At 39.3% G+C, this 12,875-nt stretch overlaps 1 protein-coding gene across 1 annotated transcript in view; it reads left to right on the top strand.

Moving 5' to 3' along the window:
• The first annotated feature begins 3,849 nt into the window (after positions 1–3,849).
• The window catches only part of LOC107287094 (rho GTPase-activating protein 39), a 64,593-nt gene continuing 55,567 nt past the window's right edge, over positions 3,850–12,875 (top strand). Inside the window, exon 1 of the mRNA XM_015815555.1 lies at positions 3,850–3,948. Within this exon, the coding sequence (XP_015671041.1) occupies positions 3,935–3,948 (14 nt within the window). The 5' untranslated portion in view covers positions 3,850–3,934. The remainder of the gene's footprint in view (positions 3,949–12,875) is intronic.

Genomic DNA, 12,875 nt, shown 5'->3' with positions numbered 1-12,875 from the left:
GAGATAGTAAAGTAGACTAAAAACTTATAGCCAAAATAAAAATAATATTATTCAATTTTTTTAGCTAGATCCATTATTTCCTACAGTGTTTCTCAACCTTGACAATTTTAAGGCATGTGGACTTCAACTCCCAGAATTCCACAGCCAGCATTGCTGGCTGTGGAATTCTGGGAGTTGAAGTCCACATGCCTTAAAATTGTCAAGGTTGAGAAACACTGTCCTAAGATGACCAGATTTCTAAAGCTATAGTCCATATTATTGGAGTTTTTCATTCTTTTTCAGACATTCAGGAATGCTGTTGTGTAGCCTGGTAATCAGCTGCTTGGATTCCCATCTATTGAAGAACTACCTGAAATTTTCAAAAAAATAAAAGTTATTCTAACTGGAGAAGGAGAGTTATTTTATTACATAAGTATTTCTCCCTCACTGATAATAGGAAACCTGCAGTCTGCATCTAGTTAACAATTTGGAACCCAAAATAGCTTCACAGGTTAAACATAAGTTAAAGAATTGGATTGAAACTAACAGAATAAAAGTTAATAGAGACAAATAATTTGTAACTTAAAGAAACAAAATTCACATGCATGATAGAGGAAGATATCTATCTTGATAATAATACTTGTCAAAATACCTTGGAATACCTAGCACTGATATTACCTAATTTGGGTAATGAAACATCTGCAAGAAAACAAGCAGGCTCAAAGAGCACCAAGACTCATGTCAACCCTGAGCTACAAATATTCTCTTTTATTAATACCTTGGAATAGATAGACAGATAGATAACCTTTATTGTCATTTTTTTCCTGTGGGCACAATGGCACACATTAAAAATGAAATTTAGTTGCTTTCTCTCAAAGTGTACACATAACACATTTAAAACATACCATATACAACATACGTAGAGACCTACACCCTTACATATAAGTAACATATAAATATTATTCACTGTCCATCTTGAATACATAACGGAAGGAGGAAGCAAAATGAATAATAATAGGGAATGTAATGTAGTTGCAAAAGAAAAAAATACTAACAACCTTAGACTATGACAACCAAAACATATTGTAGGTAACTCTTTTACATTACTCTCTTTTAGTCAGATTTTATTTTGAGGAGTATATCTTCAGTCTGGATACCACACTTTAAGAAGAATTCAGAGAAAATGGAACAGGTTCAGAGAAAGGCTGAATTTAAGACTAAGCATAAAGGTTTCAGTTGATGAAAGTATATATGTTTCAGGCAGAATATCCTGAAATAGATTGTTATGAAAACAGATTGCCATGAAAAAAATGTCAGGGAAGATAGGTGAGATTTCTCTCTTCATTGGTAAAAGCTGCCACTAGGGGTTGCCATTGTATTATATTTGAAATAAGGCAATTTGAGCACAGTTTCCAAAGAGAGGAAGTCAATAGTAAATACTGGTTGTTCAAGGCCATTTCTGTCTTGTTTGTCAGAAGAGGATGCTGTTTTGAATGGATTATGCTTCCATACATTTTTTCTTTAGGACTTCCATACATTATCTTTATATTAGTAAGGAACTTTACCATAGTACAATAAAATCACAGCTAAAGTTAACGGTGGCTGAAGATCTGGAAAACCATAAAATAGTACAGGTAGTCCTCAACTTATAACAGTTCGTTTAGTGACTGTTGGAACTTACAACGGAACTGAAAAAAGTGACTTATGACCGTTTTTCACACTTAAGACCATTGCAGCATCCCAAAGGTCACATGATCAAAATTTGAATGTTTGGCAATTGGCTCATATTTATGACAGTTGCAGTGTCCTATGGTCATGTGATCAGCTTTTGCAACCTTCTGACAAGCAAAATCAATGGATAAACCAGAAATCACTTAGCAACCATATTACTAACTTAATAACTGCAGTGATTCACTTAATAACTGTGGCAAGAAAGGTCATAGAATGAAATTTTGGGCTCAATTGTCGTAAGTTGAGGACTACCTCTATTAAGTATGTTCGTCATTTCAAGTTATTTATAAAAATAATAAAGGGAAAATATAAATAAAAAGTAAATAAATAAAAACAATGACCATAATTCTTTTTCAAAAGCCATGTATTATATGCTATGCATTATTGTGCAGAAAACTACATAAAGCTATAATTTGTCCACTTTGCTATTATTAACAAAATATCAATTTTGAGGCATGCTTTTATTTAGTTTCCAAATAAAAATGTAATGATCAGGGTAATATTCTGTGGGAAATGATGGATTTTTTTTATTTCAATAAACCCAAGACCAGCTTCGTATATGTTTTCATGTCATGTTGCGTTATGCAGGGAAATACATCTATGTCAGTGGTGGCGAACCTATGGCACGGGTGCCAGAGGCAGCACTCAGAGCCCTCTCTGTGGGCACGCGCACCATCGCCCCAGTCCTAGGCCTTCAGCTGGGTTTTATAAAACTTTTTTGCTTTAGGCCTCTGCCGCCGTATGTAAAAAAAAAACACGTTCAATCAATCAGTCAATTTCAACTTCTCGCGGGAAAAAAAAAGATCTTGCAAATTTGGAATTGATTGATTGAACTTTTTAGTCCCACCCAGTCTGCTGTTACCACCGCAGCCCCGCCCACCCAATGGGACACACCCGCCCAATTGGCCACAGCCAGCCAATGGGCCACACCCACCCGGCACCCAACAATGCATAAGTGGGTTTTGGGTTGCAGTTTGGGCACTCGGTCTCTAAAAGGTTCGCCATCACTGATCTATGTGAATCAATTTGCAGTAGTATCCCATTGCTTTAAAATTCTTGATAGGTTTTGAAAAATAGGTTTTGAAAAAGTAGGCTAGATCACAGGGTATCTATTTTCTGGCTTAGGTGAGTTTCGAGATGCAGTATCAGGGCTTTTCAACCAGTGGTACGGGTACCACCTGTGGTACATTGGCTCCTAGCAGGTGGTACGCGACCATCCTAGAAAAGTGGTAGGGGGGGAGGGGAATGAGCTGAACCGGTGGCAGCACCGCACAGACCCGAGTGAGAGATGGCTGGAGCTGCAGGGCTCTCAGGGTTCAGCGGAAGCACCAGGATCAGCGCCAGGCTCCAGCTGGAGCTTGGCGCTGATCCTGGTGCTTCTGCTGAGCCCAGAAGAAGTGCCGATCAGTTGGAATGTTGCAGCATCTCCAGGGTCTTGTGATTTACATTCAGATGCTTGGCAACTGATTCATATTTATGACGGTCACAGTGTCCCAGGGTCATGTGAAGTGACCAAAACCTGCTGCAACCACCCAGCAGACGGGGGGAATAAAAACCAAACACCCCCCCACCCCACCTGCCAATCCTCAACAGCAATGCTCACAACAATGAAAACCTCGGACAGGAGGAAGAGCGCCACCGGGTGGGCAGGCAGGTGTCTTTCTCAGCTGTGGCTTGGGGGGCACTTTTTTCAGTGCCATTTTAACTTCAAACAGTCACTAAGCGAACTGTTGTAAGTCAAGGACTACCTGTACTTCATCAGTTTTTTCCTTTTTTTTTTTTGGTCAAGTTTTTGACACCTTGCTAGGCGCCTGGTGGTACTCGGATAGTGCCATATCCTAAAAGTGGGACAATGGCTGAAAAGGTTGAAAAGCCCTGCAGTATGAGACTCATGATATAATAAGATGAGTGATTAATGAAAAGAAAAATGTTGGTGTGATCAGATAGAAAAAAAACACACAAAAATGCTTTTATTAAACGATATTGTTTAATACCATTATACTCCCGAGTCAAACTGGCCCTCTCCAGCAGAGGGACTGCAGAGAGGGGTCCTGCCCGGTTTAATATACGCGAAGCGGGGAGGGGTGGCGGCGGCGGCGGCAGGCAGGCAGGCAGGCAGGATCAGGTTTCACATCCTGATCCTGTCTGGCTTGGGACCGAGAGCCTTCGCTCACCCTGAGGGGCGCAGGGAGAAAAGTCCGGGTAGTGCGGCCTGAGTGGAGATATGGCGGCGGAAAAGTGAGTGTAGTTTGGGGAGAGAGGCGATAATTTCGGGCCAAGGGAGGAGAGGGGGGTGCCCTCTCCGTCTGCCTCTTACCTGTTGAGCTGGGTGGGGCGCAGGGCTGGGCCCCAGGCGCCGCCAAAGTATCTCGAGACGCCGCCGACGCCGCCATTCCGCGCTCCTCTTCCCAGGCAGCGCGCGGTCGAAAAACCTTGGAGGGGGGAAGGAAAGAGACCGAGGCAACTTTGGGCGTTTCGTTTGCAAGGTTTCAACTAGCAAACGGCTCAGAGAGTTTCCCAGGAGTTTTTCGGCTCCGAGCTCAGTCGAGGCTAAAGAGGCAAACTACAATACGTGAGATGGCGGTGGAAGAGAAAGTTGCTGTGAAGTGAGTTAGGGGCTTAGCTGGGCGAGCTTGAGGTGTAGTTTACTTCACCCCTTTCCTTTGCCTTTTCTAATGGTCTTAATGCTCACGCGTTTGTTTTTTGGAGAAAGATACTCCTTTAAAGTAAGTGGCGTTTGGAGAATATAGCTTTGTGGAACAACAATAATGTAAGTTTTCTCTTTGGCCTCAATAAATAAGGCTGGATATATAGAAATTGATATCAAGAGATATTCTTCTTAACCGCGATGTATATTACCTTGTTAACGTGTGAACTGAACCATTGTGGTTTACAATCAGTGGGTTATGACAGAGTTTACTGTGAATTGGGTCAATACAGTTTATTCAAACCATTTGAACATTATCATAAAATAGTATTTCTGCTCCTGGTGACAGAGATAAAATTCTTCCTTCTATATTAAAGAAGAGTTACTTCTTGTCATTGCTAATTAATCCTTTTGGTTGTGAGTTTGATAGCTAGAGGGTATTGACTACAGTATATATTTTTAAATGTCACTTCTATTAATATTTACATAGGCATTGCTGTGATTTAGATAGTAAGAAATACTTTAATGTTCTTTTGCACTTCATTTCCAATTTAAAGTACATAATAGGAATTTTTTTTTCATGATTTGTTTTTGATTAATGCCATGAATATTTTAGAATATATGTATAATATCTTCATAGATTTCTTTGGAGCATAGTTTGTATTTAATTATAATAAACGGATGATTATTAGTGACCCTTTCATAGCAGAGAAAGAGAATTTCTAGTTTGTAGTTGGATTTTGGCCTACTGCATATTCCATCTTCTTATTAAAGGCATAAAACATGATATTTCTTTGTGCCTTTGATTAGCCCTCACATTTCAGGAAACATGAAAAATGGGGGAGAACCTAACTGGAGGGCTGCAGCATTAACTATTCAGATTAGGGACTGTCAGGTGCTGAGATAATTTCAAGTCCATTATATAAAATATAAGTCACTTTGGGGGCCAAAAATGATGTAGATAATTTGAGACTTTTCATATATTGAACTCCTAAATTTGTAAGTACATTATTTTGAAACTATATAAATATATCTTATTTTTAATCTGAACATTTACATTCTATTATATTTGTGAACTGGGAAAATTATAGAATCATAGGACTGTAAGGAACTATGGAGGTCTTTTAGTCCAATCCCTGTGCAAGGCAGATTCCCTCATAGCATTTTGGACAAATGGTTGTCCAATCGTTTCTTGAAAAATCTTCAAGGATTGAGTACTAACAACTCTCGGACAAGCTGTTTCACTTCAGGAAATTTCTCCTCATTTCCAGGTTGGATCTCCCTCTGACAAGCTTCTAGCCATTGCTTCTTGTCCTACCTTCAAGTCTCCACTCAGTCTTCAGTCATGTCTCCTCTCAGTCTTTTTTTTTCTTAAGCTAAGCATACTTAATTCCTTTAGGTGTTCTTCATAGAACTTAATCTCCAGATCCTTTGTCGTCATTGTTGCTACTCTCTCTTTCTATGGCCTCAATATCTTATTTGTATTGTGACCAGAATTGGACACAGCATTCCAAATCTGGCCTCACCAGTGCCTTATAGAGTACTATTATTTATCTTGATCTTGATACTATCCCTCTGTTGATGCAGCACTGTGTTGGCTTTTTTGGTAGCTGCAGTATACTGCTGACTCATACTTAAGTGGTGGAGGAGACTTAGATCCCTCTTATAGACTCTACTCTTAAGCCAGATACTGTCTATCCAGTACCTGTGCACCTTGTTTTTCTTGCAGGAGTTTACTTTTCTTACCATCAAACTGCATCTTGGTAGCTAGGTCCAATTGCTCAAGTCTGTCAAAATTCTTCTGAATCTTGAGTCCATCTTCTAAAGTCTTAGTGATGTCTCCCAGCTTTGTAATATCCACAAATTTGATGAGCACCTCTTCAGCCCCCTTATCATCATCATCTTCTTCTTCTTCTTCTTCTTCTTCTTCTTCTTCTTCTTCTTCTTCTTCTTCTTCTTCTTCTTCTTCTTCTTCTTCTTCTTCTTCTTCTACTACTACTACTACTACTACTACTACTACTACTACTACTAATAATAATAATAATAATAATAATAATAATAATAATAGAGTTGAAAGGAACCCTGGAAGTCTTCTAGTCCAACCCCCTGCTCAGGCAGGAAACCCCATATCATTTCAGACAATGGTTGTCCAGTCTCTTCTTAAAAACTTACAGTGTTGGAGCATTCCAGTGTTGCTACTTTTGACAGGTTGGACTGTTTTTCTTTTTCTTTTGCATAAAGACAAGTGCAAAAAAAGCTATTAAGGCATTCTTCCCTCCCCTGCTGCCTTTCATCTTCTTGCCATCTTCTCCTACTAGTGGACCAACCATTTCCTTGACTTATCTCTTTCTCTTTACATATTGAAATAAACTTTTTTTGTTATTTGTGGCATATGTTGCAAGTCTTAGCTTATTCTGAGCCTTAGCTTTCCTGACTTGTCCTTGCAGATTCGGGCTGTTTGCTGGTAATCTGCTCTAGATATAAGCTATTCTTTCTATTTTTTAATGCTTATTCTTTTTCTCCCTTAGTTTATTAGAAAGAGCTCTTTGTGCAATTATGCTGGTATCATCAGATGTTTCTTGTTTTTCTCTCTATATGATGTTGTTTTTGGTTGGGCCTTTATTATATCTTTTTCAGAATTTCTCAAGCATCCTGAACTATATTTTCCTCTAGAATTTTCATTCATGGGATCCTTCTTATTCTTTCACTTAATTTGTTGAAATCACCTGCCTTAAAATGTATAATACTAATCTGACTTTGTACAGTTACCCTTCTCTGCATTATTGTGAGTCCTAGTTTGAAATGGTTACTCTCTCAAAGGTCCTACAACTTCCGGTCCTTAGACTCCTTTACTCCACTATTCATCCACTATATGTTCCAGTAAATTTTCCCACATGGATAGTTACTGCTCTTGTAATTCAAATTATTACGGTCATTAACCAGCAGAAAAAAAGAAGAAAATAGTTTTCACATATTCAGAACATCCAAAAATAAATAAGTGATGCATAGAAAAATATGTTTAAAAGCTTCATTTTCACTAGTTAAAATTAACCTAAAATCTAGAATATGAACCAGCTTTGGCAGCACATATACTAAAATTGAATGAAGCAATCTGTAAATGATGATGTGATGTAGCAATAGATAATTGGAATTTGAAAATATCAATCATGTTTCTATTTGAATGGTATTACGTTTGAGATTAAAAGTGGGCTTTCTGTTAGTGGTCCTTATCACTAACATTACTAATTGTTACAGACAATGCTTGATTTTTAATCTAGTCTGTATGGAGGCTATTTATCAATCAATCAGTCAAACAAACAAACAAACTTGTATATTGCCAATCTCACTGAGATGACTTTAGGTAGTTTGCAGACATTGAATAAAATACATATAAAACATTAATACAATAAAGATCTTAAATTTAAAAAATTGATTAAAATAACAATAAGCAGGATGGAGCAAAGTGTGCACAGGGAGGAGTGGGATGTTCTCTACTATTCCATTAGCCACCTCAAGTGTGCCACACTCCCACTGGGGCACCAGGCTAGTTGGAACAGCAACATCTTCATCGCTTCTCGGAAGTGCAAAAGAGTGGGAGCGGCTCTGACGTCAGAGGAGGGTCTTCTTCTGGACCCTACCAACCAAAATTCCTTGGCTGGCACACCCCTTCTCCCAGCATGGGCAGGGTGGACTAATCCCACCAAGATGAACCGTTTCCTCAGATAATAATAGTAATAATAGTAATAGTAACAATAATAATAAAGTTGGAAGGGACCTTGGAGGTCATCTAGTCCACCCCTTACTCAGGCAGGAAACCCTATATCATTTCGGACAAATGGCTGTCCAGTCTCTTCTTAAAAACTTCCAGTGTTGGAGCATTCACAGCTTCTGGAGGCAGGTTGTTCCACTGGTTAATTGTTCTAACTGTCAGAAAATTTCTCCTTAGTTCTAGGTTGCTTCTCTCTTTGGTTAGTTTCCATCCGTTGCTTCTTGTCCTACCTTCAGGTGCTTTGGAGAATAGCTTGACTCGCTCTTCTTGCTTGATCTCTCATCTGTTTGAAAATAAATGCAATATGAAAGTACATACTTAAATATGTTTATTCCTTTTCTTCTACAGATGAATCCACCTGAAGTTAGGTGAGATTATCTATAATGTTCTAATTATTGTGACCCCCAGGTAGTCTTAGGTGTAGGATTTGACAGGACCTGGTGATAAAGTAGATTGATTTTTACCAAGAAATATATGTGGTCAAATCTCAATTAACTCTTCTAAATATTTTAGCAAGATTAGGAGTCATACATGGTGATAAGATTTGGTAACATAGCTGAGGTATGGCATATGAGGTATCTATATTCCTAAATGTTGATGACTATGACCTCACAAATTAATTTTATTAAACAATTAAAAATAGCAAAATATATTTGAGTTGTATGTCCCTCTTACTCTAGGACATAAGTCGGCAACATGCGGCTCCGGAGCCGCATGCGGCACTTTGAGCCTTCTCCTGTAGCTCCCAGCCTCTTCTGCCATTTGCAGACAGAGACAGAGAGAGGCACTTGCACTTCCTCCCCCCGTGTGTGTGTGTGTGTGTAAAAAAGAGAGTGGCCTCACCCTGTTCCACGAGCTGAAAAGCTTATTGGACAGGGCTCCTGCCTTTGCTGCATCTAAGCAGGAAGGGAAGGAGAGAGCCAGCCTGTTGCAGAACAGCTTGAAGCCAGCTTGCCAGGTGAGCAGAAGATCGGAGAGAGAAAGAGAGAGGGAGAGAGAAAGAGAGAGCAAAGAGAAAAAGAGAGAGAAGGAGAGACAGAGGGAGAGGAGAGAGAGAAAGAGAGAGGGAGAGGAAAGAGAGAGAGGGAGAGAAAAGAGAGGAAAGAGAGAGGAAAGGGGAAAGAGGGAGAGGAGAGAGAGAGAGAAAGAGGGAGAGGAGGGGGGAGTGCAAGTGCCTCTCTCTCTCTCTCTCTCTCTCTCTCTCACACACACACACACACACACACACACACTGAGTGGGGGAAGAGGACTGGCAGACCAAAGGCAGAAAGGGAGAGGGAGAGGGAGAAAGAGGGAGGGAGGGAGAGAGAGACAGAGACCCTTTTGACATCTAAAATGAAGATAACACTGCATGTATCCTTTTTTACCTTTATGATATATATAATATATAATAATATAATATATATAATAAAGGTAAAAAAGGATATATGCAGTGTTATCTTCATTTTAGATATCAAAAGGGTTTTGCGGCTCCCAATGTTTTGTTTTCGTTGGGAAACAGGTCCAAGTGGCTCTTTGAGTGTTTTGGGTTGCCTACCCCTGCTCTAGGAGCTCAGCGTAATATACTCCAATTTTATTCTTTATTTTCAAACAGATGAGAGATCTAGCAATTTAGCCTGCAAAGTGATCTTTAAGTTAGAGATCCTAGTTTGCATAGAATAGCCATGAACATGCTTGCTTGAGATAAATCTAGAATTTGTTGTGCTTGTGGAGTTCTGGCTAGAGTCATCTAATGGTTATATGCCTCCCTGCATACAATGTTGTACTTAAGACCTACTGTTAAGTACAGCTCTAACAAGTAATGTCCTTAGCTGTAACAGAATACCAAATTTGGCATCGTACAGCTAAGGCTGGTAACTTTATGTAACCTGTCCATCTTACTCAAAAGATTTCTGTGGAAGTGATTAATTGAACAAATCATGAGCAATAGAGCTCAGTACTTATGAACCGATACCTTATGAAAGATTGTGAACTGCATATGAGTGTTACAAATAGTAAAGCATAAAGCCTAAGGAATATAAGACATTACTGATACAGATAATTGAGAAAGCCAAAGAATGCCAAAAATAAGTCAGTATGTGCTTCTTTGATTGTATAAAGGCCTTTAGTTGTGTTAATCACATCTAGTTGTGGAAAGTTCTCAGAAAAATAAGAATTCCAGAATATCTCATTGTCCTCATGACAAACTTCTATATAGGTCAGGAAGCCACAGAATATTTAGAACATGGTGAAACGGACTGGCTCCAGATTGACAAAACTGTGGTATTAAGGCTGCGTGCTTTCACCTTATTTATTTAACTTAAATGTTGAATATACAATAAGTGAAACTGGATTGGAAAAAGATGAGCGTGGTTTTAAAAGTGGAAGAAGAAACATCAATAACCTGAGCTATGCTGATAACTGAAAAGGCAAGGCCTAGTACTAAAAGAGCACAGTGGAAAAAGTGGGAATTGAGCCAAAATTGGTTGTATTTTGAATTTGGTTGGAAGAACACAGATCCAGTTGGTGTCATGGTGTCATTGATCAGCTGGGGTTTGGGGGTGAAGTATCTTGAGTGTGGTCTGGAAAGGATCCAGTTGTGGGCTGTGGATCTGTCCATGAATGGGTCTTCAGATAGAAGGGTGCCCCCTGGTGATGGTAAGTTGCCTTCAAGGTCAATTACTGTTGTTCCTCTTGAGGCTTCTTCATGTGAGAACAGGTAAGTTGGGAAGAATTCAACTTTGACCTTTCTGGTTCTGTAATAGTCCCATAACTATCTTTTAGTGGCATCTGATCCAAAAGTGAGTGAGTCAAACAAGGAAAAGGAAAAGGTGAACTATCTCTCCCCCGTTTTTTTCTTTTCTATTTTTGTGCCTTTAACACTTCCATCTCTAATAGTACTCCATAACTTCAAGGCACTTCACTATCCACTTCTCCAGAGCAGTGAAGCATCACAGTCTGACTCATATTTTGTAAAATCCTCCAATTGCTTGTACTTTTAAATAGTAAATAAAAAAACGTTCCCATGAAGATTCAGTCTGTTTGTCTAATTTAATTCAAATTTATGCAAAGACACTTTCATCAAAAGAAAATAAATAGCATCTCTTTGGAATAACTAAATCCAAATATAATTAAGTAATGAGGATGGCTGAACTTTATGTATATGTAGACCATGTTACGTCTGTGAACTTAGATGGGACCCTGTGACTCCCAGCCACTCAATTCATGAGCCAACTGCAAAAATCTCTATTCCTGCAGGTTACTCATGAGGAGCAGCTGTCCAAAGTACAAGTGTCTCACAATCTGTCCTTTGTCTGGAGAGATTTCACCAGCCACTACACTGTTTGTTCTCTGGCTGCTGTTCTTGGCATAATATCCCCACTGCTTCAGAGATGTTTAGTCCGCTATGATCCTCATTGGGAGCGAGGCAGTCTAAACTGTAAAATGGTTGTGGGATGAATGTTCATGTTTAAGATGCAAAAAAGCCCCATGCATTACTGTGGCTGTCATTAATGGAATATTCTCTGCTTTCACCGCTTGCAAATTGTCTAGTAGCCACTTAATTTCAAATAATATCCACAAAATATCCCACAAGTGTGTCTGTGGTGCAATCCCAACCTGGAACTTTGTCTCACAATTACAAATTGCTCCATTACCCCTGGGTTACCTCCACCTCAGAGATAATTGCCAAAACCCACTATTTTAGACCTGTAGATTCATAACTAATGTGCTATTTTTAACACTTTTTTGGAAGCTTTGTAGTTTCACACTCACACTTTGTAGTTTGCACACACATTCCTGGGTGTGCAGCTAACGAGTAGGTTGACTTGGTCGCTCAACAGTGAGAAACTGGTGAAGCGGGCACAGCAGCGCCTGCATTTTCTGCGCCGCATGAGAAAAGCACATCTTCCTTCCCCTGTCCTGACCACTTTCTACAGGGGGACAATTGAGAGCATCCTGTCATACAGCATCACAGTCTGGTTTGGAGGCATCACTGCTTCAGACAGGAAGGTGGTGCAGAGAGTGGTGAGGATGGCCAAAAAGATCATTGGCAGTTCCCTCCCTCCCATCCAGGACATAGCACAGAAGCGTTGCTTGAGCAGGGTCCGTAAGATTATCTGGGACACTACACATCCTCTTCACGACCTGTTTTCCTTGTTACCTTCTGGGAGGAGGCTTCGTGGTATCCGAAGCAGAACATCCAGATTCAGCCAGAGTTTCATTCCATACAGCATTAACCTTGCGAACTCTCAAGCTTCCTCCTTCCGTTATATATTCAAGATGGACAATATTTAATATTTATTTGCTACGTATATGTAGAGATGTGGGTCTATACATAAGTTGTTCATAGTATGTTTAGGTGTGTGTCATGTATGTGTTTTACTTTGAGAGCGGGCAACTAAATTTCATTTTTGATGTGTGCCATTGTGCCCACAGTATAAAAATGACAATAAAAGTTATCTTATCTCTTTTGAGTAGCTTGTACTTCATGGATTATCAGACTATTCTTGTGGATTATGGGATTGTGCACCATAAAAACAATGGCTTTAGATAGCAATAGCAATGGTTGGGACTCATTATTTCTATTGATTTTTGGTAGATTAAAATATTTTTACATTACTCTCATTCTCTATGCTGAGATTAAACCATGGTTGATCAAGTGCAGTCTAGTGTAATCAAAGAGTTCTGTTTGTTTATCTCAGTGAAAGAATCCTGTTTTGTCCTTCTCTTCTTTAAAGTAGGAAGTTTCCACAATATTTAAACATTGGT

Source organism: Protobothrops mucrosquamatus, unplaced genomic scaffold (assembly GCF_001527695.2).
Source record: "Protobothrops mucrosquamatus isolate PMUCROS unplaced genomic scaffold, P.Mucros_1.0 scaffold351, whole genome shotgun sequence".
Classification (NCBI taxonomy): domain Eukaryota; kingdom Metazoa; phylum Chordata; class Lepidosauria; order Squamata; family Viperidae; genus Protobothrops; species Protobothrops mucrosquamatus.
The sequence above is the reverse complement of the archived record's forward strand: the minus strand, read 5'-3'. Positions and strand labels throughout refer to the sequence as shown.